General features: G+C 45.0%; 8 protein-coding genes across 8 annotated transcripts; 6 read left to right on the top strand and 2 right to left on the bottom strand.

Moving 5' to 3' along the window:
* Positions 1–226: 226 nt before the first annotated feature.
* Positions 227–5,105, top strand: SERLADRAFT_362115 (uncharacterized protein; the record flags this gene model as incomplete). Its single annotated transcript, XM_007319712.1, has 22 exons — positions 227–541; positions 598–700; positions 755–766; positions 834–939; positions 1,277–1,286; positions 1,440–1,679; positions 1,743–1,823; positions 1,876–1,970; positions 2,065–2,634; positions 2,690–2,786; positions 2,835–2,992; positions 3,054–3,149; positions 3,208–3,322; positions 3,379–3,498; positions 3,552–3,711; positions 3,774–3,898; positions 3,949–4,064; positions 4,112–4,214; positions 4,272–4,430; positions 4,489–4,627; positions 4,693–4,748; positions 4,811–5,105. The coding sequence occupies 22 exons, from the start codon at positions 227–229 to the stop codon at positions 4,952–4,954; spliced, it is 3,120 nt and encodes a 1,039-aa protein (XP_007319774.1).
* Positions 5,106–5,137: 32 nt separating this feature from the next.
* Positions 5,138–7,303, bottom strand: SERLADRAFT_470621 (uncharacterized protein; the record flags this gene model as incomplete). Its single annotated transcript, XM_007319711.1, has 12 exons — positions 5,138–5,227; positions 5,282–5,327; positions 5,389–5,518; positions 5,584–5,851; positions 5,911–6,335; positions 6,416–6,531; positions 6,582–6,589; positions 6,642–6,697; positions 6,750–6,756; positions 6,809–6,889; positions 6,953–6,981; positions 7,029–7,303. 10 exons carry the CDS (start codon positions 7,266–7,268, stop codon positions 5,402–5,404), a joined length of 1,347 nt encoding a protein of 448 aa, XP_007319773.1.
* A 1,598-nt stretch (positions 7,304–8,901) lies between these two features.
* Positions 8,902–9,703, top strand: SERLADRAFT_470615 (uncharacterized protein; the record flags this gene model as incomplete). Its single annotated transcript, XM_007319710.1, has 1 exon — positions 8,902–9,703. The coding sequence occupies one exon, from the start codon at positions 9,096–9,098 to the stop codon at positions 9,594–9,596; it is 501 nt and encodes a 166-aa protein (XP_007319772.1).
* A 202-nt stretch (positions 9,704–9,905) lies between these two features.
* On the bottom strand, positions 9,906–10,822 carry SERLADRAFT_470614 (uncharacterized protein; the record flags this gene model as incomplete). The annotated part of the gene is made up of 3 exons (XM_007319709.1): positions 9,906–10,243; positions 10,304–10,685; positions 10,741–10,822. 2 exons carry the CDS (start codon positions 10,771–10,773, stop codon positions 10,410–10,412), a joined length of 309 nt encoding a protein of 102 aa, XP_007319771.1.
* Positions 10,823–11,723: 901 nt separating this feature from the next.
* On the top strand, positions 11,724–12,781 carry SERLADRAFT_439315 (uncharacterized protein; the record flags this gene model as incomplete). The annotated part of the gene is made up of 4 exons (XM_007319708.1): positions 11,724–11,891; positions 11,968–12,104; positions 12,161–12,171; positions 12,228–12,781. 4 exons carry the CDS (start codon positions 11,724–11,726, stop codon positions 12,779–12,781), a joined length of 870 nt encoding a protein of 289 aa, XP_007319770.1.
* Positions 12,782–13,166: 385 nt separating this feature from the next.
* On the top strand, positions 13,167–13,442 carry SERLADRAFT_392770 (uncharacterized protein; the record flags this gene model as incomplete). Its single annotated transcript, XM_007319707.1, has 2 exons — positions 13,167–13,228; positions 13,331–13,442. Coding segments are annotated over 2 exons (174 nt in total), but the record flags the coding sequence as incomplete, so codon positions are not given.
* A 1,357-nt stretch (positions 13,443–14,799) lies between these two features.
* SERLADRAFT_450300 (uncharacterized protein) lies at positions 14,800–15,947 on the top strand (the record flags this gene model as incomplete). Its single annotated transcript, XM_007319706.1, has 4 exons — positions 14,800–14,990; positions 15,045–15,181; positions 15,239–15,249; positions 15,306–15,947. 4 exons carry the CDS (start codon positions 14,808–14,810, stop codon positions 15,878–15,880), a joined length of 906 nt encoding a protein of 301 aa, XP_007319768.1.
* A 2,199-nt stretch (positions 15,948–18,146) lies between these two features.
* Positions 18,147–20,344, top strand: SERLADRAFT_470610 (uncharacterized protein; the record flags this gene model as incomplete). Its single annotated transcript, XM_007319705.1, has 7 exons — positions 18,147–18,202; positions 18,273–18,456; positions 18,765–18,949; positions 19,016–19,460; positions 19,528–19,664; positions 19,716–19,726; positions 19,785–20,344. Coding segments are annotated over 4 exons (900 nt in total), but the record flags the coding sequence as incomplete, so codon positions are not given.
* Between the last annotated feature and the right edge of the window lie 6,071 nt (positions 20,345–26,415).

The following is a 26,415-nucleotide window of genomic DNA, read 5'->3' as shown; positions in this document are numbered from 1 at the left end:
GGCTCTATTTCGTGTATTGACTCGCGTGTTGATAGGCGTACTAGCCAGCTTCAGTAGTGTGTCTCAGTACTTGCCTTACGAGCATTCTTAGTGCATTCTTTCCTTGCAGAATAACTGGATCTCGGCACGTGCTAACCAAACACAGTATTATTTGGCTTTATTGGTCCACACACAGAAACGCGTCGGCGCGTCACAGCAATTGTCCTTTCTTTCTTAAAAACGCGAAATGGCAAAGCGCAAGGTCAGCATAGAAAGCAGCGAACAAGACCAATTGGACTCTTCGCAGGCCTCAAAACGTGTGAGAATACAAAATGGGGATGACCAGCGTGAAGTTGTACAATCCCAGGTTTCTAAACGCGAAAAGAAACCTGCCGTAAACGGGAAAGGCAAAGATAAGGCAGTTCAGGAAGAAAGCAGTGACGATGAAGGTTCGATCCATCTTCCCCAACAAGAGCAGACTGAAGAGGACGAGAAACGGTTTGAGGAAGAAAATGGGGAACGTGTTCGTGCCGCTATCGAAGCCAAACGCAACACCTTTGGTGTGCGTATAATACTAGTTTGTCATCTTTTGTGCAACTTATGCGGGCCATCATGCAGGGCATTGCAGACCATGGAATTATAGAGCATATTGAAATGCACCAATTCATGTGTCACCGGTTTCTCTCATTCACCTTTGGTCCGCAAATTAATTTCATCATCGGTGAGGCTTATCCAAACTATGTCTCCTTTCACTATCTCTGATTGTATATGCTAGGACACAATGGAAGTGGGTTTCTTCTTCTGTTCGGAATTATAAGCATGACCATGACATGGTCTCAATTTCAATAATACAGGCGGGAAAAGTGCAGTGCTGTCTGCCATCACCGTCGCTCTTGGTGGTAAAGCCACTTCAACCGGCCGTGGCAATGGCCTCAAATCATTCATTCGCGAGGGACAAGAGTACGCGTGTATACATAACGATTATCATAGTGACAAGTACTGACCTAGTGGTCCTCACCAGCGTCGCCGAAGTTACAATCACAATTAAGAACCAGGGTGAAGAGGCCTTCAAGCCAAAAGAATACGGTAAAAGGCCGCTCGTTCACCCCGTGGATATCCGACTCATCGTCATCATCTCCTCCATCTGCATTTATGTCGTCACCGGCTGTCTGTATACCTACACCATTGTTAGCCTTTCCTTCCAATTGATCGCCGTTGGTTTCCACTGAATGTCCTCACCCAAGGTATGCTTCGTTCTTTCACTTCAAAGATGGATCATGACTTGTTAGTACGACAGATTCCGCTCGGTACGTATTTTTCGTATCATTATTACCCAGCTGTCCACTTAGGACTGTACACATAGGCAATTCCTGAGTGCGTCTCACCCGAGCGACAAGTACAAGGTATGTTTACAGCAGAGTCATCGCCATGTCAGTTGCTCACCACTTAGTATGAACTAGTTCTTCCTTCGAGGCACTCAGCTTAGTCAGCTCAACGACGAATATGATGCTTGTCTTGAGAACATCAATCAAACAACGAAGGTTCTCGGACTGAAAAAGGCAGCCCTTCCCGATCTTCGTGTTACGTTCAAAGAAGCTTCCATGCGCTTCGAGGAGGCTTCTAAAGCTCGTGAACAAAAGTATAAAGCTGATGAACTGAAGAAGGAGTTAGCTTGGGCTCATGTCGCTGGCAAGGAAGAGGTAGTTTTGCATATCTTCCGACAGGTTTCATGCTGAACTTTGGGTTTTCCCCTTGTTTTTCAGGATATGACCAAGAAGATTGAAGAAGTTGCTAAGCTCAAACGTCGGCTGCCAAAGATCGAAGAGGAAGTCCAAAATGCAGAGGTACGTATTGTTATGCTATATATACATGATTGTCCTTGGATAACTTTCATAGTCCAACTTCAAAGCTGCCACTGAGCGGGTGACAAAACTTGAGGAAGAACTAAAAGATATTGGTGACATCGATCATTTGAACGAGAAACGAAGCGAGTTACAGGAAAAACTTCGTGTGAACAGGAACAAAATCAAAGCCTTCAATGTAAGTGGGTCTCGTGGTTGCTATTATGTTCTTGACTTAACATAGTTCACAGGACGACGCGAAGCAGATGGACCAAGGATTGCAGAGCACTAGACGCGCAATTGCTGGTTATGAGGCTCGTATCGCAGAAGAAACTCGCCGCATGGAAGTGCACACCCAGGCCAAGCGCGCAGAAACTAATCAGCAGCTTGAAAGAGCTAAAGCAAAAGTGCGGGAAGCTGATGACGCTCTTAGTGTCATCCTCGAACAGAAACGTGCGAAAATTAACGAACAGTCTACGGTCAAGAACGAAGGTTTGGCCGCTGAAGCTGTGAAGAACACCGCAAAAGATCGTATTACGGAGTGTCAGACTATGATCACGAGATGTAGAGACCAGGAGAAAAATAGTCTTGCGCCTTACGGTAGGGATATAAAGAATGTGCTCGCTCAGGTAGCAAAAATGAACTGGTATGGAGATGTTCCCGTTGGACCGTTGGGGACTTTTGTGGAGGTCAAAGACCCCAAATCTTGGGCGCAGGTTTTAAGGTCAACGCTCGGAGGTTTTATGACAGCATGGGCTTGTACAGACGCTAGAGATCGTCAACAGCTCAAGCGCCTTTTGGACCAAAGTGGAAAGTAAGTGGCTTAGTATGCGCATCAGATGGCTATGACATCATACGTCTCATCACAGTTCAAATCTTATGATTATCATATCCTCGAAAGATATGTTCGACTATAGTTCGGGAGAACCTCCAGCTGGCGTGCTCACGGTGCTACGTGCTATGGATGTAAGTAGTCATGCGTTTCATTGACATGTAGCTCAAGCGGGTGAATAGTTCTCTGATCCATTTGTGCTCCGCATACTTGTTAACCAAGCAAATATTGAGAGAACCATTTTGGCTCGGTCTCGTTTAGAAGGACAACAGATACTTGACAGCTTAGGAGGTGGGGGTACTGCTTGGACTGCCGATGGAATGCGTGTTCAGAAGTATTCGTACGTAGTTCCGTTATCATCTCACCATTCGGTCGTAGCCACTAATGTTTACTCCTCCCAGAGACGGTGGTAAATCATCCAATAAGCTTCAGGAAGTACCCCGCGGGGACTCTAGGAATATGCTTTTCACAAGTAGTAATACTGCCATGGAGCTGAGGTTAGTATGGTTACCATTACATCTGTAGTACCGCCGCATGGTTGACCTTATCGAGCAGGGATTGGGAAGAAAATCTCAAAGCCGCCGAGGGTCAACACCTGGAGGCGCAAGCAAAAAGCCGAAGTCTGGAGCAAACTTACAGAGAATACACTCGCACGATAAATGCACTTACCGTCAGTTATTGATTTGGGTGGTCACCTGGTCTTCAGTATACTCATGTTAGTTATAGACAGACGAGAAGAACGCTTTGCGGAAGCAAAGAGAAACCAAGAATGGATACAAGACACTTCAGGAAGAGGCCAATGAGGAATTACCCACTGATATTGCCGGCCTACAGTCTGCAAAGGAGGTGAGCAGCTGTTGACTTTTGATCGAGTACATCGGTAGCTTATTCAACGATAGGAAGCTGAAGCAGAGAGAGATTCTATTTTGGAACAATTCACTGCCCTCACACGACAGAAAGATGATGTAAATTCTGAGCAAAAACCTTTGCTAGAGGAGCAGAACAGAATTCAAGGCCAAATCGACGCATTCAAGGAAGGTCGCGATGCTGTTACGGTCAGTCTTGCTTTTTTAAGCCATGGGCACCATCTCATAGTATATCCAATTAGCACCAAATCGAAGAGGCGGTTGCCGCGCGACTTCAGGCTCAGAACAGCAAGAAGCACTATACGCAGAAGCTGGACGATGAGAAAAAGAAGGTTACAGATGCTGAAGAGATCGCTACTCAATTGAAAGAGGAGTTTGCGGTAAGAGTGTTTGGTCCTTTTTCCACAGATAGATCTATAATTCTTCGCAGAACTGGACAACCAGTGCCGAGGATTATTGCGAGAAGGTTCAGAACCCTCGTAAGGCTGATGTAGTCAAACGCCACCTCGAATCAGTCCAGACTGCTCTGAAAGAGCGGGAACGAAGGTTTGTTTCCTTGCAATGCCTAGTTCCAGTCTCTTATCGATCGGCAGACATGGCGCTACGGTGGAGGAAATGACTGTCGAGGTTAACAAAGCGAAAGCAGCCCTGGACACTGCTGAGAAGGATCTTAGGAGCCTGAATACTCTGAATAAGGTACATCGATATATCCATTTACGTCCTTTCGCATGTCTGACATGGGTATGTTTCCAGGCATTGACGCAGTCTCTGATTACCCGACTCCAAAAGTGGCAGGAGTTCCGCCGCCATATAGCTTTGCGCTGCAAGCATGTTTTTCAATATCATCTATCAAACCGTGGATATTACGGCAAAGTCTTGTTTGACCACATTAATCAGACTTTGCAACTCAAGGTACGGCTATTAGTTGTATTTGCGGGGTATCTTACTTTGGTACTGACACCGACCGGAGGTCCAAACCGACGACCAGACTGCAACTCAGGGCAGAGATAAAGACCCCCGTTCTTTGAGCGGCGGGGAAAAGTCGTTTTCGACTATTTGTTTGTTGCTTTCTTTGTGGGATTCGATTGGTTGTCCGCTCAGATGCCTTGGTAATGCTTCGCTTTTCCCATCTACCCTTTATCTTTTTCTCTGACCTTGAATGACCAATGACCAGATGAATTCGATGTCTTTATGGATGCTGTCAATCGACGAATCAGTATGCGTATGATGGTAGGACATCATCTGCGCTCTGCGCTCTGCTTTCTCCATTGCTCACAGTAGCTTTTGTATAGATCGATACTGCTAATGCGTCAGATAAAAAACAATATATTCTCATCACACCTCAAGATATGAACAATATCCACATCGGTCAAACAGTTCGGGTGCATCGCATGACCGATCCTGAACGTGGACAAGCTACTTTGCCATTTTCATAAAGCCTCCTATGCTTCCGCTTTATTCCATCATCGAGTGATAATTACCTACATTATGATCATGCCGCTAAGGATCTATGTCAGCCCGCATCAGTACAATACTCTGTAAAATTTATTACCCTGTCATCCAAATGTAGATACTTGCTTTTTTTGACTTTGATGGACAAGTGGATCAGAGATGGCGCTCTCACGGGCCCGTTGAATTTTCCAGGAAATGAGCTATAGAAGATTAAGAAGCAGTTCTATGAACCGATTCCTGTAGGATTGAAACTGGTTCTTGCAAATGCGGTAATAAGGATACACTGAAATAACATAGTTCTTACAACATACAGATCATGTGAACAGGCGTGAGATCAGGTGCGCCCGTGCAGATCGCCTACGTAAATGTCAATTCACAAGGCATAATCGATCGCTCACAGGAATTATTTGCAACGTACCTTAGGCACTGGCCTACTCCTTGAATAGCTCCTGACCCTTATCTTGGAAATTGCCTAGTTCGTTACGCCAAGGTTCCCAGACCTCTCCATATTTCTTCAGCAAACTGGCGAGCTCCTCCCTCTGCTCCTTCTGCCCACGAGAATCGTTGGCTTCAGCAGTTTCAAACGTAAATCATCAAAAATATAAATACTTACGATATTCCAGGGTTCTTGACCTCCATAAACGTCGGAAAAGAGCTCTTTGAGTTGGTGGCGTTTGACTCCTTCAGCGCGCTTAAACGCTTCCAAAACATCTTTCTTCAATCTCCTTTTCAGTTCCTCTTCTTCGTCACTTGACCACCAACCCTGCGACTCCATAAACAATCGGAACCGTGTGATCGGATTATCTATCTTCTTCCTATCTTCAACTTCCTGTCTACCCCTATAGGCGAAAGAATCGTCTGAAGTTGAATGGTGGCCCACGCTTAGAGCGAATGGTGAATCCAATTGAAAAGGGTGAATATGTATGAAAAGATGCCACACCGATATGTCATAGCCTCAATTAGGACTGCTCTTCCGCTCTCCAGACATCTCCTCCTGGCTTCCTTGACAGCATTCAATACGGCAAGGATGTCATTCCCATCTACTCGTACAGTATCCACGCCATATCCAGGGCCTCTGGCTGCAATGCCATCCCCATAAAATTGCTCAGAGGCAGGGGTTGAGATAGCAAAACCGTTGTTACGAGCAATAAATACTGTTGGGGCCGGTATAGTGGATGCAAGCAGCATACCAGCATGAAAGTCTCCTTCAGAAGCAGCCCCTTCGCCGAAGTATACCACGGCAACATTTTTACCCCGCCGGCTTGGGTCCCGTTTCAGGGCGTAGCCCACTCCTGCGGCGTGTGGGATTTGTGTTGCGAGAGTTGACGAGATGGTGTGGAAGTGCAATTCCGGAGAACCGAAATGCTACAATGAGATGACACCGCAGGCAGTTCCGTTTTTAGTGAGTGCAGTAAACTCTACAAGATAAAAAAAGATTCGAGTACCATTGGCATTTGCCTTCCCTTTCCGGATTTGTCTTCCTGGTTTCCAAAGCACTGTGCCATGACGGAGTTAACTCCAAAGCCACGCCAAAGGAGAACACCCATTTCTCGATATTGTCCTACAACAGTTGCTTAGGTGCATGCGAGTTATATGTTGTAGGAAGCTTACCCAAAACTCTACGTAAATTTACTTATTTCAGCGTTTCCATTGTGACAAATTATCACTTACTCGTCGTCCGGAGCAAGTGCTGCAGCAGACCCTATGATCGTCGCTTCTTCACCATACTACGAGATTGGATCAGGGATATATCACGCTTCGTGAACGTGAGAGACCTACTGAAGTCATCTAAGCCAAGGTTTAAGTTGTGCGCATGACGAAGCAAAAATGATCAACTCACATAGAATGATATCTTCCCTTGGCGTTGGACATTATACAACAGATTGTCTAAAGTAGGCAGCAGTTGCATATTCTCATACCTGTCCGAAGCAAGATGAGAAAAGGCTCATGTGAGTGGACTGTATTCCTCGTTCCGGACTCACAGTCTCCGCGCAAAATCCTCGCTCAGCGCCTGCAAAATTGTAAGAAGAATCAACGGACCAGAGAAGCATGTCATACATCAGGTACTTCTGCGCCATCTATTAGCTTCCCCATGCCATCAAGGACTCGATAAGTTGGAATTTGTCCGGATTCGCTAGTAACTGAATTGAAGAACTGGAGCTTGGACACTAATGGGGAATTAGAAGTAGGAAGATGTCCCTGTGACTGAGCGGGAAATTTGGGAGCTGCGTTGGCCAGCCCGCGCCCTTTAACGAGAGTTTGGGAGCGAATATGCAGTGAACGCACAGATCGGAGCATATTTCGATGGTATCGTTCGTGTTGAGGTCACGGTTGACCGCGACTCGGTTAGTGGGTTGTGACATTATACAGTCGTGACTGCTATAAAGTATGTGTGACACTTTCCAAATGTGGACAGTGTGGTTCGGTTTCCCAGTACCTGGCCTCCAGTTCTTCAACTTACCAGTTCAGCGACTCGTCATATCTTCGAAGACATTCAATTTTCGTTGTCTCGGCAACGGGCTCACCGAAACTTCTGTGTCATAGTGCAATTTGTATCACTATGTGTGCTCTAGCAGCCCGATTCAGCAGGTCTCTTACTCCAGGTTCTGCCGGGCAACCTTCCCAAATATTTGAACTTTCTTCAAACCCTGAAAGCTAATCATTTTCTCATATATCGACGCGGCCTCTCTTTCGAACTCTCAATCTATATAGTTCCGAATCGCACTATTCCCGGGAGACCTATAATGAGCGGTAACTTGGTCCGGTAGATCACCCCCCTCTCCTCTCCCCCGACTTATCTACCTTTCAGATTTCTCACTTCCAGACGACTGCTCATGCTACTAGCGGAAACTCTGATTCCTCAATTATGATGGCTCGAATCACAGCTATCGATTTACTTCTCTGTTTGCTGCTGCTAACACTTGGACCGCAGGTTGGCCTCTCTTATAGTAACATCTCCTTCTCATCTGTCGAGCAGTGCAGCTCGTTCAGTGTTTTGTGCTCTGGAAGCCTGTTATCTGAAACCCTTCCATTCACCCTTGAAATCATTCCTTTCCAATCTACTCCTTTTTCGATCGTCCTACCAAATCACGTCTGGAACAACTCTACAAACTCTAGTTCTGTCATCTCGTTTCTACCACTCGCTGCTGGGACAGAATTCGTGGCGCAGCTCAACGATGCGTCTGGGAACCGCATAAGCTTGATTTCCGACATTGTGCAAGTTTTGTCGTCTGAGAACAACTCATGCGTACCTTCGGACACTAATAGCTCACCAGCTTTCAACGTGTCCAACTCGTTTTCTCAGTGCCAACCTTTCAACGTGACTTATAGCACGAGCATTCCCGTCCCATCAGTTTATGCTTTAGTCCCTGGGGGTAATTCTTTTACCTTGCCACAGACAGTCGTATCCCCAGGGTTATCCACGTACACTATGACGGCTTTTCACGATGAAGAAATCGTCTTGCTTCTCAGTGACAATGACTTCGCTTGGGTGACGAAGGCCACGACCGTAGAAGGTGGCTCTTCAAGCAGCTCTGCTTGCCTGAATATGCAACAAATGGTTGCATCTTCTACGTCTACTAGCCCCACTGCCAGCGCGAGTACCAGCTTGACGACGGCCGCTCAAAGCTCGTTGTCCGCTCCAAAGCAACTATCTATGTGAGTTTATCGTATGTCTCACGCTCTTCGTTATCTTATGAAATTTACTCTTTGTCTAGGGGCACGGTTATTGGGATCGCAGTAGCTTCTGCTTGCATCATCGCCGGGATAGCCATACTGATGGCTATTTATATATATCGTCATCGACGTCGAGAGTGGATTCATAATTTTGACGGACAGGGCCAAGGGGGGGATCTAGAAGATGTGGCGCATTTTGTTCTTCCAGCGACACCTCCGAAACCCCTACCAGTCGCTTCATCGATCCCACGCTTAATTAAGAACCCTCCATATTCGACGGACAAGGTTACCTTCAGATCTCCAGCGACATCACAACTTCTTGACGACCCCAGAGAATGCATAGACTCGTTACAACCGCAGACGGGCCGCTCGTTAACTTTTCCCCTCCCGCCTCCTTGCCAACATACTACTCGCTCCACTGGTTCCCTTGACATTGAGCACATTCTCGAAATGGCCACAATCCACTCTCAAGCCCGCAGTAGCTTTGATGCGCTATCGACAATCAGTACTATCAGGCCTCCCCATCGTTTCCGCCCCGATGTCCCGCCCTTCTTACACAGACGTGATCCTTCCGATGTCCCTCTACCGGCCGATGGTTGTTCAATCCAACTCTCTCCTAGTGTTCCTGCATATCCTTCACTAGGGATGTCAGCGCTCCGCTCTCGCGCTTCTGTCGCGTCACTGGCTTCAGCAGCATCATGTGCCAGCATTACATCACAGTCATGCATGCTATCTCATGATATGAATGAAAAGAACGTCGGATTTCTCGCACAAGCTCGGCGCAGTTCTTCATTACTTGCCGCGCAGGTTCTGGCCATGGCGGGTGCCAACAACTCTTCGGATAGATCTACCGTGAAAACTGTGGAAGACTCTTCAGTAGCTTACGAAAGATCTCTTGATAGTCCTGGTCGGCAAACCAAGCGCCAAGTTCCTACTGGCGCTAAGTTTTAACGCGTAAAGTCCTGTGAAATCCTTGCGATACCTCAAAGTAACAATTCTCCATTCGTTCCCCACACTAAAGGATGCTGTCTCGAAATGTATTCTTAGAACCCTTCTATAAGGGGCTTCCAGTCTTTTCACTGAACTTTCTATGGTTTTTCACCCGACACTTCCAGATTGTGCTGTATCTTTATCTTTCGAATTTCGACTTTTGATTCGGAATGGTAGACTGTACCTGTTGCACTCTACCATTCTACATTAAGTGTAAACGTCTAGGTCTTCACCTATGCTTCTCATCTTTTAGTTATGCAAGTCTTTTCGAGTCTCTTGGTATGTAGAATAGTTTGCTTTTTTACATCTGTACCCAGTGTAGATTCATCCACTCCTTTCAAGAAATATGTAGTGTCATCCGTTTACGTGTTCATGGCTCGAGTCTCCATCTGCTTCAAAGATAATGTTTCGGCTGAACGAATAAAGACAGCAACTCTTTCTGATGAGAATTATCACGACACAACTCGCAAGCCAGGTCATCGTCATGTGTTATCCCCCGAATAGCAGGTCGGACCGCCATGTGTGTCATGACTGTGGGTTGCGTACATTATGCGGGTACGTGATAATAGTATACCTTTTTGGCTCCAATAGACATTGCCATCAGATGCCTAAAAACCATGCAGAAAATTCGCAAGGGAACGAAAGATAATTATTCAAGATGGACTGACCAGCTTCCTCCGCCATTATACTTGGCCGATCTGTCTCCACAGAATTGATCAGATAACCTTTTGCGACCCTGGATATCTCGACTTTTGCCCATGCATTCAAAAACTGTCAATTTTTTTCTTGAGGCATTTTCAGCGCTTCTGCAGCTGCCTTTCTCCGCCCGCCCATCAGAAGCGTGACATAGTCTGCACCACCCAAGACATGCTGCCCCTCTGCCCCCTCACTGTGTCCGGATTTTGGCTTCACTTTGTCTTTCAACGTGGCTCGCTTTTTTGCTGATTGTACGGCTGTGGAAGCCTGAGATGATTTTGGAGCGGTGTTAGCTCTGGAAGCGGATGATGTAGATTGGGTGTTTGAGGTACTTTTGGACGATTTTTGCGGTTTCTGTGGTAAATAAGTTGAAGTCACTGACAGGTAGAATAAAAACATAGAGCGTTACCGTTCTCTTGTGGACTTTCGCACTCCTTCCCATGGTGGCGAGATTGAAGAGAGTGATCTTCAATGAAATCAATCCAAGTCCACAGTCACGTGCGTCTGTAACAGCTGTGACGGAGTGGTTTTCTCCTCGGACAATGATGGTACCTGCAAAGCCCTGGAAAGACTGCGCAACGATGCAAATATCTGGATCTATTCTCTATATTTCTAGTCCCGGCTTTCACGGTCGCTGAGGTATACATCAAGATAGGTGTCACAATTGCCCCTTTCTGCTGTTCAGCGCTCAACCACTACCATTACTAGTGCTCTGCGGACCCGGCTTCAAGGCGCAGCAGTATGTTAGCGCTGGTTTTCACATCTCTTTTGTAAGCCCTTATCGTGGTCGCCGCGATGGTTAATTGGCTAGCTCAGTTATCAACAAACCTTGATCCGAACAGCACCAGAAGTGCCCGCCCCAATCGTGTGCCTTCACAACCGTACTTGCCAGTGGTGTTGGATGATGGTACTGGGAATTGAAGCTATAGCCCAAATTGAGCGGTCCACACAAATGTCACCGTTGAAACGTTCTTCGCTAATGATAGGGGCAACTTGAATTCTACCGCCCCCCTTTTAGCTTGATGAATTCCAGGATGCCCGTCATCTCCAACCCCACTGTTGCTTCGCGAAACGACAGTCCCAATATCAACTGCCAAAGTGGATGTCAGCCAAACACTGCCCGGACCTTGGTCTTTCCCATTGTTCCTTATTATGTTTGAATCACGAACTCTCATAGCTTCCTTTACTCAATTCTGAACAGAATTGAGTCTAACACGTTCGTCAATTACGAATATATAATAAATAAAGAAGGAGGGGAATGGATTACTCAAAGTGCTATTCAGTAATACATTTTTTGATCAGGAAAATGGTTGGCTTCCTCGCGTTAATATCACCACATTACGTTCCTGTGGCAGGTATAAAGACTCCTTCCTTTTACTGCCTTCGTAGGTTATGGAATCTGGATACCTCGTCTTCGAGGCAACAGCCAAGTTTGTTGTGTCCGCAGATAGCACACGCATATACACCGATGCTGTGGGACATCCGTTTAATCCTCCAATTGTCTTCATCCACGGCTATTCACTTAGCTCTATCGTCTATGATAATATTTTTACTAATCCCGTATGGAATGAGCAATTTTACCTTGCGAGTCATGGTCTTTGTTACATTGATAACATGCTGACTTATCTGGATGTAGGTTAGATTAGATATGCGAGGCCACGGCAGAAGTGACAAGCCAGAGGACGAAGCAGATTGGACTCCAAAGAAATTCGCGGAGGATTTTGATTCTGTGGTAGCTGCTTATCAGCTGTGCAAACCATTTATCGTAGCATGGTGCGTTTGGTACACTCTTGCTTAGATATATTATTGTTCTCACTCCGGCATTCTAGGAGCTGTGGAGGTACTTTATTGAATTTACAATTTTCTATCCAGCTTATCCTTACCTTCTACCTCTAGGGACCATGATCGCCGATATATTTGGTTTCCACTCGCACGCATATGTTACAGGTATTGTTTACATCACGCCCATCCCTTTCATTGGATTTTTCCAACATATCGCCACTCAATATGCGCGTGATCTACTCCCAAAGTTATTGCAGACAATGGACATCAATGCTTTTCAACGGGGTGCACATGACTTCGTAAAGGGCCTCGTTGCCGCTCAAAACCTGGCAAATCCCGCAGCCTTCCCCCCTCGTTTGCAGTACGCTTGTTTGGGTGACATCATGTCACAGCCTCGCAGTTGCTCAACATTTGCATTGACGAGAACGCAACATGAAGCGGGATTGCTTCGTGCGGGGGAGGAGGGTGTTCCGACGTTATTGATCAACGGTAAACTTGATATCTTGTTGATGGGACAACCACTGTTGGGTTTGTTCAGCAATTGGAAGAATTTGGACGTGGTTGATATGCACACGGGCCACATGCCTTGGTGGGAAGCGCCCGAGGTATTTAATGATACAGTGTTAGGTTGGATTTCAAGAGTACTTGATGAAGAAATGGAGCGGTAGAACATGGGTTGGGTCCCCGCGCCATGAGTATGTAATGAGTCGTAATGTACTTTTTCTTGAGTATTTCGCCTAGGTGAATCATGAATTACTTATGAATTAACTTACAGCCTAGCAAAATGTTATACAACCAAAAAAAAAGCGTGTTGATCAGTGTCCCTCGACCCCTCAGCAATGTTTGGCGTTAACAATATTAGTTGAGCCTTGGTAATGTGTCTTTTGATTTCCTCGAACTATACTAATCTACAATCATAACGAATGTGGAGTACTAGTACTATTCCAGCGACATTCCATACACCACCTATCTTTCACTTGATCTTGACTGACAGGTAACTATCACAGAAGTTTTCCATGGAGAAAGGAGTTCGCCTCATCGGTTTCGCTCGAGCAAATATTTTCTCCTTTCGAATTGAAGACAGAAAAGCAATTGTCATGTATACTATCAGTTGAGTTAGTTTTTAGTTACCGCGGCTCGTATAAGTAAACGACAGACTTATCGAGCGACTGTCACGGAACAGGAAAGGTATTAATCAGCAATAGCACCCACCTCAGTATCAAAGTGACAGATGCATCGACGGCCCGTATGTCATATTCTACCGACCAAAGGCGATCATGCTGCAACACTCGTAGTAGTTCTCCCCATCATCTCAATCGCAATCAGTGAAATTCCTTCCAGTCTGGATGCACGTTTGCGCAAGCATGAAAAAAGTAACCTCTTCACTGGGTGTCCCTTGCTGAAAGCTACTATTTATACCATATATAAGTTTGAAGTAACACGTTCATTGCATGCACCTTTATCGATAGCTTATCCAGTAAGCCTTTATAATGTCTTCTGGAGGGTAGAGTTAAGTAACTGGTGGCGATCAGTCTTTCAGCCACATCATATGTGCACAAATACGCCACCATCACCAAACATGGCTGCCTATAATTGACTTTGGAACTTCAGCGTTTCGACTGTGACATTCGAACCATCCCTATAAAAGATAATCATGATATATCAGCCTCAACCAGCGAATTTCTTGTCTTTTTCATTATGATGATCCAGAGATTGTTTCAAGTTATCTGCAACGAGAATATATGGCCACGTTCGCCTCGTGTGACCCGGTTTGTGGTCACGGTACTGCATGTCAGAGTTCCGTTTCATTATCTGGCGCTTATCAAGGGTATCAACAATAGAGCACACTGATCAGTCAGTTTCGTACTCCCTCTGCCCCGTGGATTTATCCTATATCAATTGATTGTCGCCGAAATTCAGTTACAACATGAGGCAGGCTCAGATTATAAACACGAGGTCCGAATGTTTCGCAGTAATTGAGCCTCTTTTGTTAACATCACAAATATCCACAGTTTAGGCCGCTCGAACACCACTGCACAGCAACACAGTATTTCACGCTGGTGACTGGCAGCTGCTACCGTTTCAGGCGAAATGAAGACACGGATTAAAACCGAGTCTATGCCATTTTCGTGGATAAACTTAGCAACACCACTTTTCTAAATGCTTTTTGCCCAAGTCATTCGTAACAGGATTTTAAATAACTCCGAAGAAAGAATGTCGGAGCATGCCTCGCGCTCTCATTATCGTAATAAATCAATGTGCGGCACGATGACGTAAAAAGTGTGTATCTCGGAATCTTCTGCACTGTCTCGTGAGTGGAGCGTTGATGCTATAGAAGTAAGTAGTGTTGACATGCGCCATTGCACAGAATCGTTAAAGATTTCCAATATGCGAATTCTTCCATTCAGAATCTCAAGAAATGGGAACGGATCTCAAGAACCTTCATTAGCTGGATGTTCTCGGGACAAGATGCTATGCCTTGCTTACCCCTCATCTATCTCCATAATAACCAGACGTAAGTGTCATCGTTTCTATCATCACATGACATCCTGAGAATAGTTCACTTTTTTCCTTGATGAAGTAAACATTTTACTGATCGGTTGATGCTAGGTCAGATTTTGTATCCAAATCTGAACCCAATGTATATACGGCCTATATAATGTGTGCTCAGTTCTGGTCTCTCGTCAGTCCATCATGGAACACCCCATCTTCGAAGGAGCACGACTCGTCACATCAGCAGATGGTACACGCATCTATACAGACGCTGCTGGAAATCCGTCGAAACCATCCATCGTCTTCATTCATGGGTATTCACTGAGCTCTATTGTCTATGACAACCTATTCTCCAATCCTAGCTGGAGGGAGAAACTGTTCCTTGTGAGGTTTGGCACATCACAATTGAATTGTTGATTAAAGCGATACCCCATATAGGTCAGGCTCGACATGCGTGGCCATGGTAAAAGTGACAAGCCAGAACAGGAGTCGGCTTGGACGCAGACAAAATTTGCAGAAGATTTCGACGCTGTTGTTCGAGCCTACCAACTCCGCAAACCATTGGTTGCAGCATGGTGCGTCATTCTTCAGATACAGATGCATCTTATCAGTTCCTTACTCCGCTTCGATAGGAGCTGTGGAGGTCAGTGACCTTCTGATGTTCTCGACTAATTACTTACCTCACGCCTGCCGTATTAGGAGCCATGGTCGCCGACATTTTAGCGTTTCATTCATCAATATCTCTTGCCGGAATAGTCTACATCACACCAATACCTTACCTCGGGTTTTTCCAACACATCGCAACTGATTATGTGCTCGACGTAATTCCTAAACTCACACAGAAAACGGACGTGAATACCTTTCAGATCGCTTCCCGTGATTTTATACAGGGTCTTGTCTCTCCTAAACACTATCTCAATCGCGTTGCATTTCCCCAGCGCTTGCAGCAAGCTTGTCTTGGTGACGTAATGTCCCAGCCTCGCACCTGCGCAGCGTACACTCTGCAGAGGTCGCAGGATGAGTTCGGCTTAATGCGAGCTGGAAGAGAAGGACTTCCCATGCTTCTCATCAATGGTAAAGACGATATGTTATTGAAATCACAGCCTCTCTCGAAATTGTTCGAGAAGTGGAAAAACATGGAGGTGGTGAACATGGATACAGGACATATGCCATGGTGGGAAGCTCCTCAGGCCTTCAACGATGTTGTGCTGGGATGGATTGCGAAAGTTCTCGGCGGGGAAATGAAACGCATGCAGTTGGAAGCACACTTGTAAAAATATGTCCGAGCTTGTAATGTACTTTACGCTTCTTGATATTTTGATTGCTCACGATTTTTCTCGTCGTTGTGCGATGTGGTACATATCCAGTTACAGACGGTATGGACGGCATCAAATTACTTTCACGCATCTTCTTTGTTTATGTGCCAATCCACGTAAGGCAGTCAATCCATGCACTGTTTCCACTGTGGGGGGGGGAGCGAAGAACCCACGATTCCCACAGCGTTAACAACTTTTCGAGGATGCTTCCTACCACTTCTCAAATTCTGAATGCATGGTCGAACCAAAAAGGACGTGAGTTCTGACTACTATATCAACGGCTTATGTCAATCGTCCTCTAGCTTCTGTGGCTTCGATCTTTACATGTGTTATATGCATGTCATGGGACCCGTCGACCTTTGATGTCGATGCATCGATAGCCGTCAATGAACGTGGGATGTCGAGTGTTTAAATTGACGATGCACACTGTTCTATTTCTATTTTGCTCGGTTCGTCCTTCTCTGGAAGTCGCCCTCGAAAATAGATAGATCATGTATACCTTTGAATACTTGCTATGATCGTGTTCTATCAGCTGATAAGCTCCACAAGTTCTGCTTATCTCTTGACTAAAAATCAGTACGTACTACGTATTAGCACCTCCTCGCGCCCCAAGATTACACTGACATGGGATCTTATGATCCAAAGGTTATAGAAATTTGCTACACGTCCCATCATCCTTCCACGTCGATCAGCCCAATAGAAGTAGCAACGTCAGTACTAGCAAAGACGCCAGCACTCAATATTCGGTTTATTGCAGCGGGCACTAATACTGCTTAGTATCTGAATCGTAAATGGTCGGACACCTCCCCCTTCCAGTTCAATCCGTACCATGAACGCCCAGTTTCCTTCTCCGACATCATCAAGTCGAATTGGTTTTAGTCGCCCAAATTGGTTTTGGATAGCCGCTAAAAATGCTCAGCTTTGCACAACATGAGTCTGGTTGGACTATCTAACAGCAACGGGTGAATTGTTCATGATTATACGATAGAATCATAGCACATCTCATTTCATGATAACACATGCCGCGTTTACTTGAAGTGGGCATCTTTGAGATTCTAGGGTTAATCAAATGGCTTCCAATCTTTTAATGTCTCGGATTCCCACATCATGGGCTGGGCGACCAAATGGCTGCCCATCCTAATGAAATGAGAGAATTCTGGTTGGCTCCCGTATGGTAGAAGTACGCCCCCAAAAACTGAGTCATGGTTAATGCAACTTGGTAATTGTGATTCATGATAGGGCCTAGATTATGGTGGTGATTATGGTAGTGGGGGAGGAATAAACACAGTCTACAAATACTGTCAACACCTCGTGCACCGCATATGACACTCGAAAACAGCGTGCATATAAACTGTGGTCCATAAAGCAGATATGTAGAGATGCAACTCAGTTCTCAGGGAACGCATGATGAGAATACCAGCCTTCTTTGCCTCCACGTTGGCCGTTCCATCCATTGTTCTGGGTTTTAACTGCCCTGGAGGTCTGAAACTCGAGGCTTTCGGAAAAGTGATTATCAGAATCTTGTCGTAGTTCATACGAGAATAGCGCCAGCCCTTTGACATGAGCTTGAAAGCCTTGTGCCTGGCCTTTCGCCTCTAATCGTGCTGCGGGAAGTCCAAAGTTTGTTGTACAAGAGCAGCCGTGGGTCGAATATAGAGTTGATTCAAATAACACTCCTTAAATGGTCCTTGTTATCCGTAAAGGAGGAGCACGGAGACCCATGCCGTCAGATTGAAGTAATAGTGTAAGCACGGAAGAACAATGGGCCCTGAAAACCGATATGATGCCCTTCGAGAGATACCGTAAGTGCGTTCAATGGCATCAGGCGAGCATACGCCGTCCTTGACAGCGTAGCACATTGGCAGTTCAAGATCAACTGTTGAAAACGATGATAGAACGCTCACATGGTTGGTTCACACTACCCTGGTCAGCACTGCCAGGGCATCAAGTGCTTGCTAGTGGTTTCTAGATGTCAGCAGTGCTCCATTTTAACCACGATGGGGGTATGTTAGGCCTTTGATTGATTACGTTGCTTCATTGGTACCTTGCGCGTAGAAATGGTGATTATCACAGTCACCGCCATAGTTACTTTTTGACATGTACAAGTCATAAGGGGAACCTGGAACTTTGTGACTTGAGGTCGACTTGAACTTATTGTTGCCGAGGATTACCCGCAGCGGGCCGGCGACAGGCAGTACTTCAGTTTTGCCACAGAACTCTGCTCGTGAATGGAATCTCTCTCCACACGTGAAGCGGTATACGTAGCACAATGATGTCAAGGTCATTTCAAACTATGTTTTCTATCAGACGTATCGCTAATCAGTACTAGTACTCTCTCTTCCTTTCCCAGCATTTTCCCCGACTGGTACGGTTGCGCTGATAAGACCGGTATTGAACAATCTGCTCTAAAAAGGCACCAGAAGTCCTCATGTCTAATATTTGCATTCGCAACTGTGTCATCGCTGATAGCGTGATTGTTTCAAGTTCATAGTCAACGGAATCTACTGTACTCACCGGTTCTTACACCGCCTGAGGTAAGCCGTATCTAGATTCAGTTGGACTTCCAGAGGACCCACAATATCAACCACGTCTTCTTCATACCTTAGAGTTTACCGCCAGTTGAAGTTTCCCTAGCCGTTTCAAGTCTACAACGCTCGTTTTTATTATGTGGTCTTATGGTTTAATTTATGAGCTCGATGACGAAGCATCGGCGCTCTTATAAGGATGTCGTCTTCTTGGCCTTCAAATGTACCCCTGAACACAACTCCACGGTTACTAGTGGCTCCATATCAGTGGCTTTTGATCATGATTATCGCCAGCTGCGACTGATTTGATCGGAAAGTAGATCGTATACGAGGATTCAATCCACCATGCTCTCGTCTTCTTACTCCAAGGTTGAAGTTCAACAACGGTGGTTCTCATTCCGGAAATACATCTTCCTATGCAAAGACCGCAACGATTAGCTGCCTATTCATCCGTGTATTATTCGTGTTTTGCGCAGCGGTGCCGAGCATAATTTACGGCGAGGTACAGATATTTATCCTCCGTGCTGTAAGCTACTTGAAGATTGCTGATCCATACAATAACATTTAGCACAGCAATGATTTCCTGCATAGACTGCAGCATTTCATTTCAGTTTGGTAAGTGTCAAATATCTGTCATTCTCACTACCAGACAGCTCCTAGTACTGGGACCTAGCAAAAATGTCGTAACAAACTTGCATTCGTCATCTTCTCTTTTAATTGGGGGCACATTGTTCGTCGCCGTATTGCCCCATAACAACATTGGAAATGAACCTGTCCTATAAAATCTGGACTGCCGGTATACAACTTTATCGACTTTTATCATGTCAACTCCGTACAGTGCCTTTGATGCTACAGCGAAAATTGTGACGTCCGCAGATGGCACGCACATCTATACAGATGCTGTGGGAGATCCGTCAATGCCCGCAATTTTATGTCTTCATGGCTTTTCTTTGAGCTCTGTCGTATACGATAACTTGTTCATCGACCCTACTTGGAAGGACAACTTTTACCTTGTAGGTCTTGAAGTTTAGTCTGTGCCACTGACTTATATGCTGATGAAAAGATATTCAATAAACATAGATCAGGTACGACATACGCGGTCACGGCAGAAGTGATAAGCCAGAGGACGATGCTGCATGGCAGACGGAGAGGTTTGCCGAAGATTTTCTTGCAGTTGTTGCAGAATACCAAGTTCATCAACCATTCGTTATGGGATGGTGTGTCTTGCGCAATGATCGTTTTTCTAAGCGCTGATTTCTTATTTTAAGGAGTTACGGAGGTTTGAGATTCCGCCATCGTTCATAACTGATGACTCAATTATACTTTACTTCTATCAGGTGCAGTAATCGCCGATATCTTGACTGTCTGTTCTTCTACTTTCATCTCGGGAGTCATCTACATTGCTCCACTCCCTTATCTTGAGGTCGTTCCGCAAATTGCCTCCTCGTATGCTGTCGAGATGCTTTCCAACATGTCACAGACAGAGGATGTCAATGCCTTTCAGATTGGTGTACAAGGCTTTGTACGGGCCTTCGTATCTCCCGACAACTTCCTCAACCCAATTGCATTCCCTAAGCGTTTGCAGCATGCATGTCTTGGGGACGCCATGTCCCAGCCTCGAGTATGCGCGTCTAAATCTCTTGGTAGGACCCAGAGCAATACAGGGGTCCTGCGAGCTGGAAAGGATGAACTACCAATGCTGCTCATCACCGGTAAGTATGACATGCTGCTGGCGAGTCAGCCTATACAGAACGTTCTTGTGCAATGGAGGGGCTCAAGGGTGGTAGAGATGGAGACGGGTCATATGCCGTGGTGGGAAGCGCCCAAGGAATTTAATGATGTAGCGATTGGGTGGATCAAGGAAGTCCTCAGTAATGGGTCAAAGCGTGAAGAGATGCAGGCGCAGCTGTGATGGCTCTGTTCTCACAATTATTGTTGTTGCTATATCCCCGTAATATTTATGTACTTTTATGCCGGTGTGATGATTTGTGTGCATCCATCAGTTTGACTAGTTTGATATTGTGTGTTTTGGATTGATGATATGCTCCTAAAATCTTTGGGCGTCAGCTTTAGCTTATATCATTCCTCTACTATTTGTGGAGGTGTGAGTACATGTTTACGAACCTGGTCATGATTTTACCGATCTTTGTTTTCTTTCACGCTGCACGGCATGAGGCAACTCTTTGAGTCTATGCCTTACGTGCTATCGCCACCGCCTCAAATGACGAGTCAAATCCAAGTTCCATCTATGAAGGTGAGCAACTATCAATTCTGGTGCTTGGTAAATCTCAACGAATTCGTCATTTGATCTGTGAGTGGATATACTCCAACTTTCAACTAGTTTGAAGAGCTCAGTGGAAACAATTCAAGTGGCTCCAAACCACGTCTGACCGCCGCTTGGTTTTCGCGGAGTTTCATCAATTTCATCAGCACATCCTCTGTTTGCCTTGACAGTATCCGTCAATTTCCTAGTCTTGCAAACCATCAGGCCTCAGGCTCCTACCCACCTACCCACCCAGTGTTGTAAGGTAGTAGTCCTAGGGAGATGTGAGTGGAGAGATATGATGTGATGAAACAAAAATTTGATCATGTGGCCTGGAAAGTTGAATGTGTCATTTGCAGGCAGGTTCCACCAAAGGGGCCAGGCAGCTCTTGGTGAGATTGTTTGGATTTGATCTAGATCAGATAAGAGCTATACTAATGATTAGCTAGGTATTTGAAAGGGGGGGGGGGGGACACAAGGGTCTTACCTCAGAACTTGTCATCACAAAAATGGTTGGACCCTGCTATTGCTTGGTGGTGGTTGGCAAGCATCACCATACAGATACCTGAATTGGATAGTCAAAGAGATTACTGATTTGAATAAACACGAAGACTCAGTGTTCTTGGGAACAACTCTATATATTGAAGTAAGTACCTGAATAAACACAAAGACTGGGAAGTCTGATGAGCTAAGTACACTCGGTAGAAACTAAGTAAATATCTCACCTCTGTGTTCTGGGGAACAACTGAGGTGGTTACATTTCAATGGCTCGCTATATGTAGGTGAATGGAAGTATAATTTTTCTGATGGTGGTATATTGGGTGCACAGGCCACCCCATCCTTCTTACTTTCCTTTTACAGCCTTTGTCAACGCTTGCCTCGTCTTCTGCTATATCCAACAGATAGGTTTGGCATAGATTAGCGGACTACTGTTGTTAACTGTCAGTTTGGATTGGGGGGGGTTATTTGGACATTTCTGAAAGCATACATTCCACTGTCATTTTTCCCCATCAACTCAACCCATAGCAGTTTTATATATTCTTACCACTTACTCCAACTTTCCTAGCACAAAATCCTGAATTATTGAGTAAGTTCCTTCCATGTGCACAAACTTCGAGAAAGTAACACTCTACTAAGGTACTGCAATCTCAGTTTCAAAAAGTTCAGGTGCGCCACACTCAAAATCATGTTCAACCACTGATAGTGCCAAGCGGAGCTCCAACTCAGCTTGTGTGACCTCTGTGACATCCAAACTGACGGTTAACAACAGTATAGCAGGCTCAGCAGCAGGTTGCGTGATATGGCCAAAGCATGTAATTTCTGGACACATGGTATGGACTGATATGGACTGGTATGGATATATAGGAGCAGCCGGATTGTCTAGTATGAGAGCATTGAACAATGTGACTTGGATTATAATCTATATCACATTGAGTGAGATTGTCAAAGGTTGTCAGAAGCTGCCATTTATTTAAATTATTTGACATGGAGAGAATTGGATGGAAAACCCTCTGAGCAGCCCTATGCAGTACTAGTAGATTCAGCAGCAACATTCAAAAGCCACAGCACTCCGAAAAAAATGAGTAGTTATCACAGACATTGTCCTAAGCTTGTAAATTGACACAATCCTAGCAGTGTATGTAGATGACATGACACTTGTGACACTAACAGCTGTCCATATGATGGCCCTAAAAAGTGAGTGATTGAAGCTTTTTGAGGTCAGCAACCTTGGGGAATTACACTGGATGCTGGGGATGGAGATAAAGAAAAACCAACTCACCCAAACCATAAGTCTCTCCCAATGCTCATACAGTATATTGACACCATAATCAAATGTTTTGATCTTGAGGACAGGAAGCTGTTGAAATTGTCAAGGTTAAAGCCTGGGTTTTGTTAGACAACATTGTGCAATTGAATGTTGATATCCAAGGGCTGGTAGCTCAGTTGGTTAAAGCACCACCATATATAGGCGGGAGGTCCTGGGTGCAATCCCCGGCTGGTCCAATTTGCTTTTCTGTACTCTCTGAGTCCACCGTGGATTATTACAGAAGCCTCTGTCAATGCCAATGGTTGCAAATACATACCTAACAAAAGAGAAATGCCCCAAAATGCCCAAAGACTTTGCTGATATGTGGGACCCATCTTATTGGGAGGTCATAGGATCCCTTATGTATGCAGCAATTGCCACTCACTCAGATATTGTGCACACCATGTAACAACCAAGAGTTTAGTTACTCTGGCGCACAACTTGGACAAGGCTATAAAGGTAGTGAGGGGAATGGTTACCCTGAGGATAGGCCTGAGTTAGTTGTGGGTAAACAACAGGAGGACTCGCTGAGGAGTCCCCTTGATCTATTGGGGTATATATACTACTACAGGTTTGTTTGTACACATATACTGTACAGTTGGTGAAAGCAGTGGTTGATGATGTCATGGGGCACAGCCTGTGTGGCCAGCTCCACTGCATGAGATACTTGTATCTAAAAATAAAGAAATGCAGTGCAGCACAAGAAGATGGAGTTTGAACAAAAGGGAAAGTGCTGCATGGCACAGTGTGTGAAAACTACAGAAGAAAGTTGAAGAGGAGAATGAAATTTAAAGGTCCGAAAATTGTGTTATCATAACACACCATAGCTATACTCTTGAGGTTCGTGGAAAATCCTGAGAAGATGCATTTGGAGGCAGAAAAGAGAGTGGTGAAGTATCTGAAGGGAATGTGTGAGCTCTGGCTCTGCTATGGACCAGAAAGGGAAGAACTTACTAGCTATTATGATGCTGATTGCAACATGCATGAAAATTGCTGCACTATCCCAGGATATGCCATCATGTTGGATGGAAAAACCATCTCGTGGTTCTCAAAGCAACAATAATTGGTTGCACTGTCAACCACAGAGGCCGAATACATGGCTGCAGCCCACACCACAAAAAAGTTCCTCTGGATTAGGATGCTGTCAGAACTGTGGCCTCTTTGGAGTAATGTGTAAGGACCATTCGCTTTTCTCTACCTTTTCATTCCATGTCTTGGTTTTTAGACACTTTCCCTATTACACCTCTAGCTTTGGGGCTAGAGGTGTCCTTTTCCATTTTACTTCTAATAGCCTTAACAGGGTTTCTTAACCATCAATACCATTTCATATTGCAGATCAGAGACTGGGTAGCACTCCCAGCCAGCCAGCACAATGGGTAAGGACTGGTTGTAGAGATCTCGCCAACCAGCTCCACACCGCATCAGTGCCTGGATATATTAATAAACACTTTAGTTAGGATTATACCTCATCACGAGGATACAGTTCCTGAATATGTGTAATAATACCTATTATTAGTATATCTTCCTACCTGCTGATTAATCCTTGAAATCGCACAATAGTTCTTCTTTTTCTTATTGGTTGGTTTCATCCTTAGACCACTTTTCTATTGTTCCTCTTTCAGTCTGAGAGATAGACAGTTAGCTATAAAAACCCTACATACTTGTGTATAGTTCTTTAGCTTTCTATTACTTGAATTACCCGCTTTACTTCTTATCAGAAATTCTTGAGTTTACTCTTAGTCCTCTACTTGCTATAAACTCTAGCATCTGTTGACCTCAAAACTCATTGTACCTCTTACTCCTTGCAAGTGCAGTAGGAAGTGGGTATTATTTTTGTTATAGTTTAATGTTGCCTCACAAATGTGGCCTTCCAAGCATCCTCTTCTTTGATACATACATTGTTGTATCCCCATCTGAGGTCCATCTTTGTCAAGAACTTGGCACCAGCCAATTTGTCTACTAGCTGACCAATCAAAGGCAGCAGATACACTCTGGAGGTACCAGCCTCTTAATCTCTTCCTCAGGTTTCACCTCATCATTATCATTGTTTATCTTATCCAAAGATCTGAGTTTGGCATAAATGTGACCAGCATTTATTTTTTCATCAAGCTCAGTTTGACGGACGTGACTCAGCTTACCCAAGTCATCACACTCCTGAGGGCAATGTGACAATGTGACAACCCCTGTCTTCCAGTTGATCTCAGGATTGTGTATAAATAGCCAGGTCCAGCCTAAGATTAAATTAATCTTCCCTAGTTGGGTAGCTTCAGCGGTGACTTATTCTCTGTGTCCTTGGTACTTGACAACAAAAGAACATTTGTGCGTGATGCAGCCACCCACATTAAGTGTACCATCAACATTATGGACAGGAATAGACATATTTAATTTTACAAGGGGGAGTCCGACTCGCTCTGCCCAGACCTGATTTATAAAGATGCCGTTAGCACCTGAATCAAGCAGAGCGCTGGTTGGGTGTACTATGCCCCGGGCAAGGTCTTCCACACCAACATCTAAATGGATCCCCTTTTGGAATAAATATGTGTGCATCAACACACGCCTTGGGATTTCTGTGCAAAGTGGCTCCAAAAATCAAAAGAAACATGTTTTTCTACTTTAGTATTTTCTATATTTTCATCTTTATTTTTACCAGAATCAAGCACCCTAGTGTTTGTCTCACCAGGGCCACACTCCAAGGGAGGCGCTGGTGCAGTGGAAGTATCATAAATATTACAATTGCATTTTTGAATACAAGTACATATTTCTGATCACAAATTAAGAAATTTATTTACAAATTGGGGAGCCACCCCCTTTCCTTTATTGCTCATGCAACACCCCAAAGCAGGGGCCACCTTGTTGTGGTTTACTTCATCATTAATAGGAGCAAAGGCACCCAGGTGACCTAAGCCCTGGACTCTTTTCCCTGAGCTTTCATTTCAGTGACCTGTTGGTCATAAAAGAAGGCTCGGATTTTGTTGTATGAACAACCAACCAGAGTATTGCACCGATCGACCAGATTTTCTATTCCTAATTGGTGCACCTAGTGCCCTTGGTTATTTTTTTGGTGGGTGGCCTGCACCCCATTTCTGCAATCTTGGGACATATGTCCCTCTTGGCCACAGTTATAACAGCTGCCCTTGAATCTGCGCATCTGTTTGCCTTGGACTGCACCAATATCCATAGGAGCATCCTGTCCTGGCTGCAGCCCAAATGGCTTGAACCTGTGAGAGTGATGATTGTTTTGGTTTGATGACCCAGGGCACCTCTGGGAATAGTTGTTTTTGGTGGTGGACCTGTCACCGAATTGCATTTTATAGAGCTCCATGGCTCTACCAATCTTGAAAACCTCTTCTGCTGCTTCTGAAAGGTTCTCATTTCTCATATCTTGCAGATAGAGCTTTTGTGCAATGTGGGGGTTCACATTGTGTTCCAGCAGTTCTACTGTGTGTGTTATAATTGACGTACCAGTACCTACTTACACTTCACCTTTTTCGTACTTTTACTTTTATTTTTCCAAGGTCATGTGACGATTTACTTTACTTTACATTTTCGAACTTTTCATAGTCACATGACCAGTCATGTGACACAACACCTGACCAATGTCTAGACTCATCATGTGACTGGTCACATGCTAAACATCGGACTTTAAACTCTATTTACAACTGTACAGTACCTCATGTATTTTAGTATATATACAGCAGGAATACATGGGGAAGGACGGAGTGAGTCCTCCTGTTGTCTACCAACAACTAACTTGTCAAAACCTAATGGGTAACCACTCCCACCTCTTCCTCTTTTTTTGAGTGTTGTTTTCATTGTGCTCCAGTGCCCCAAGACTGTGTCTTGTTGGTGTTGTCACAGTGTGTTCATTACCTAGACCCCCTTGGATGGAGAGGGCCAG

The sequence above is a fragment of the Serpula lacrymans genome, assembly GCF_000218685.1.
Source record: "Serpula lacrymans var. lacrymans S7.9 unplaced genomic scaffold SERLAscaffold_8, whole genome shotgun sequence".
In the NCBI taxonomy this organism is placed as follows: Eukaryota; Fungi; Basidiomycota; class Agaricomycetes; order Boletales; family Serpulaceae; genus Serpula; species Serpula lacrymans.
The sequence above is the reverse complement of the archived record's forward strand: the minus strand, read 5'-3'. Positions and strand labels throughout refer to the sequence as shown.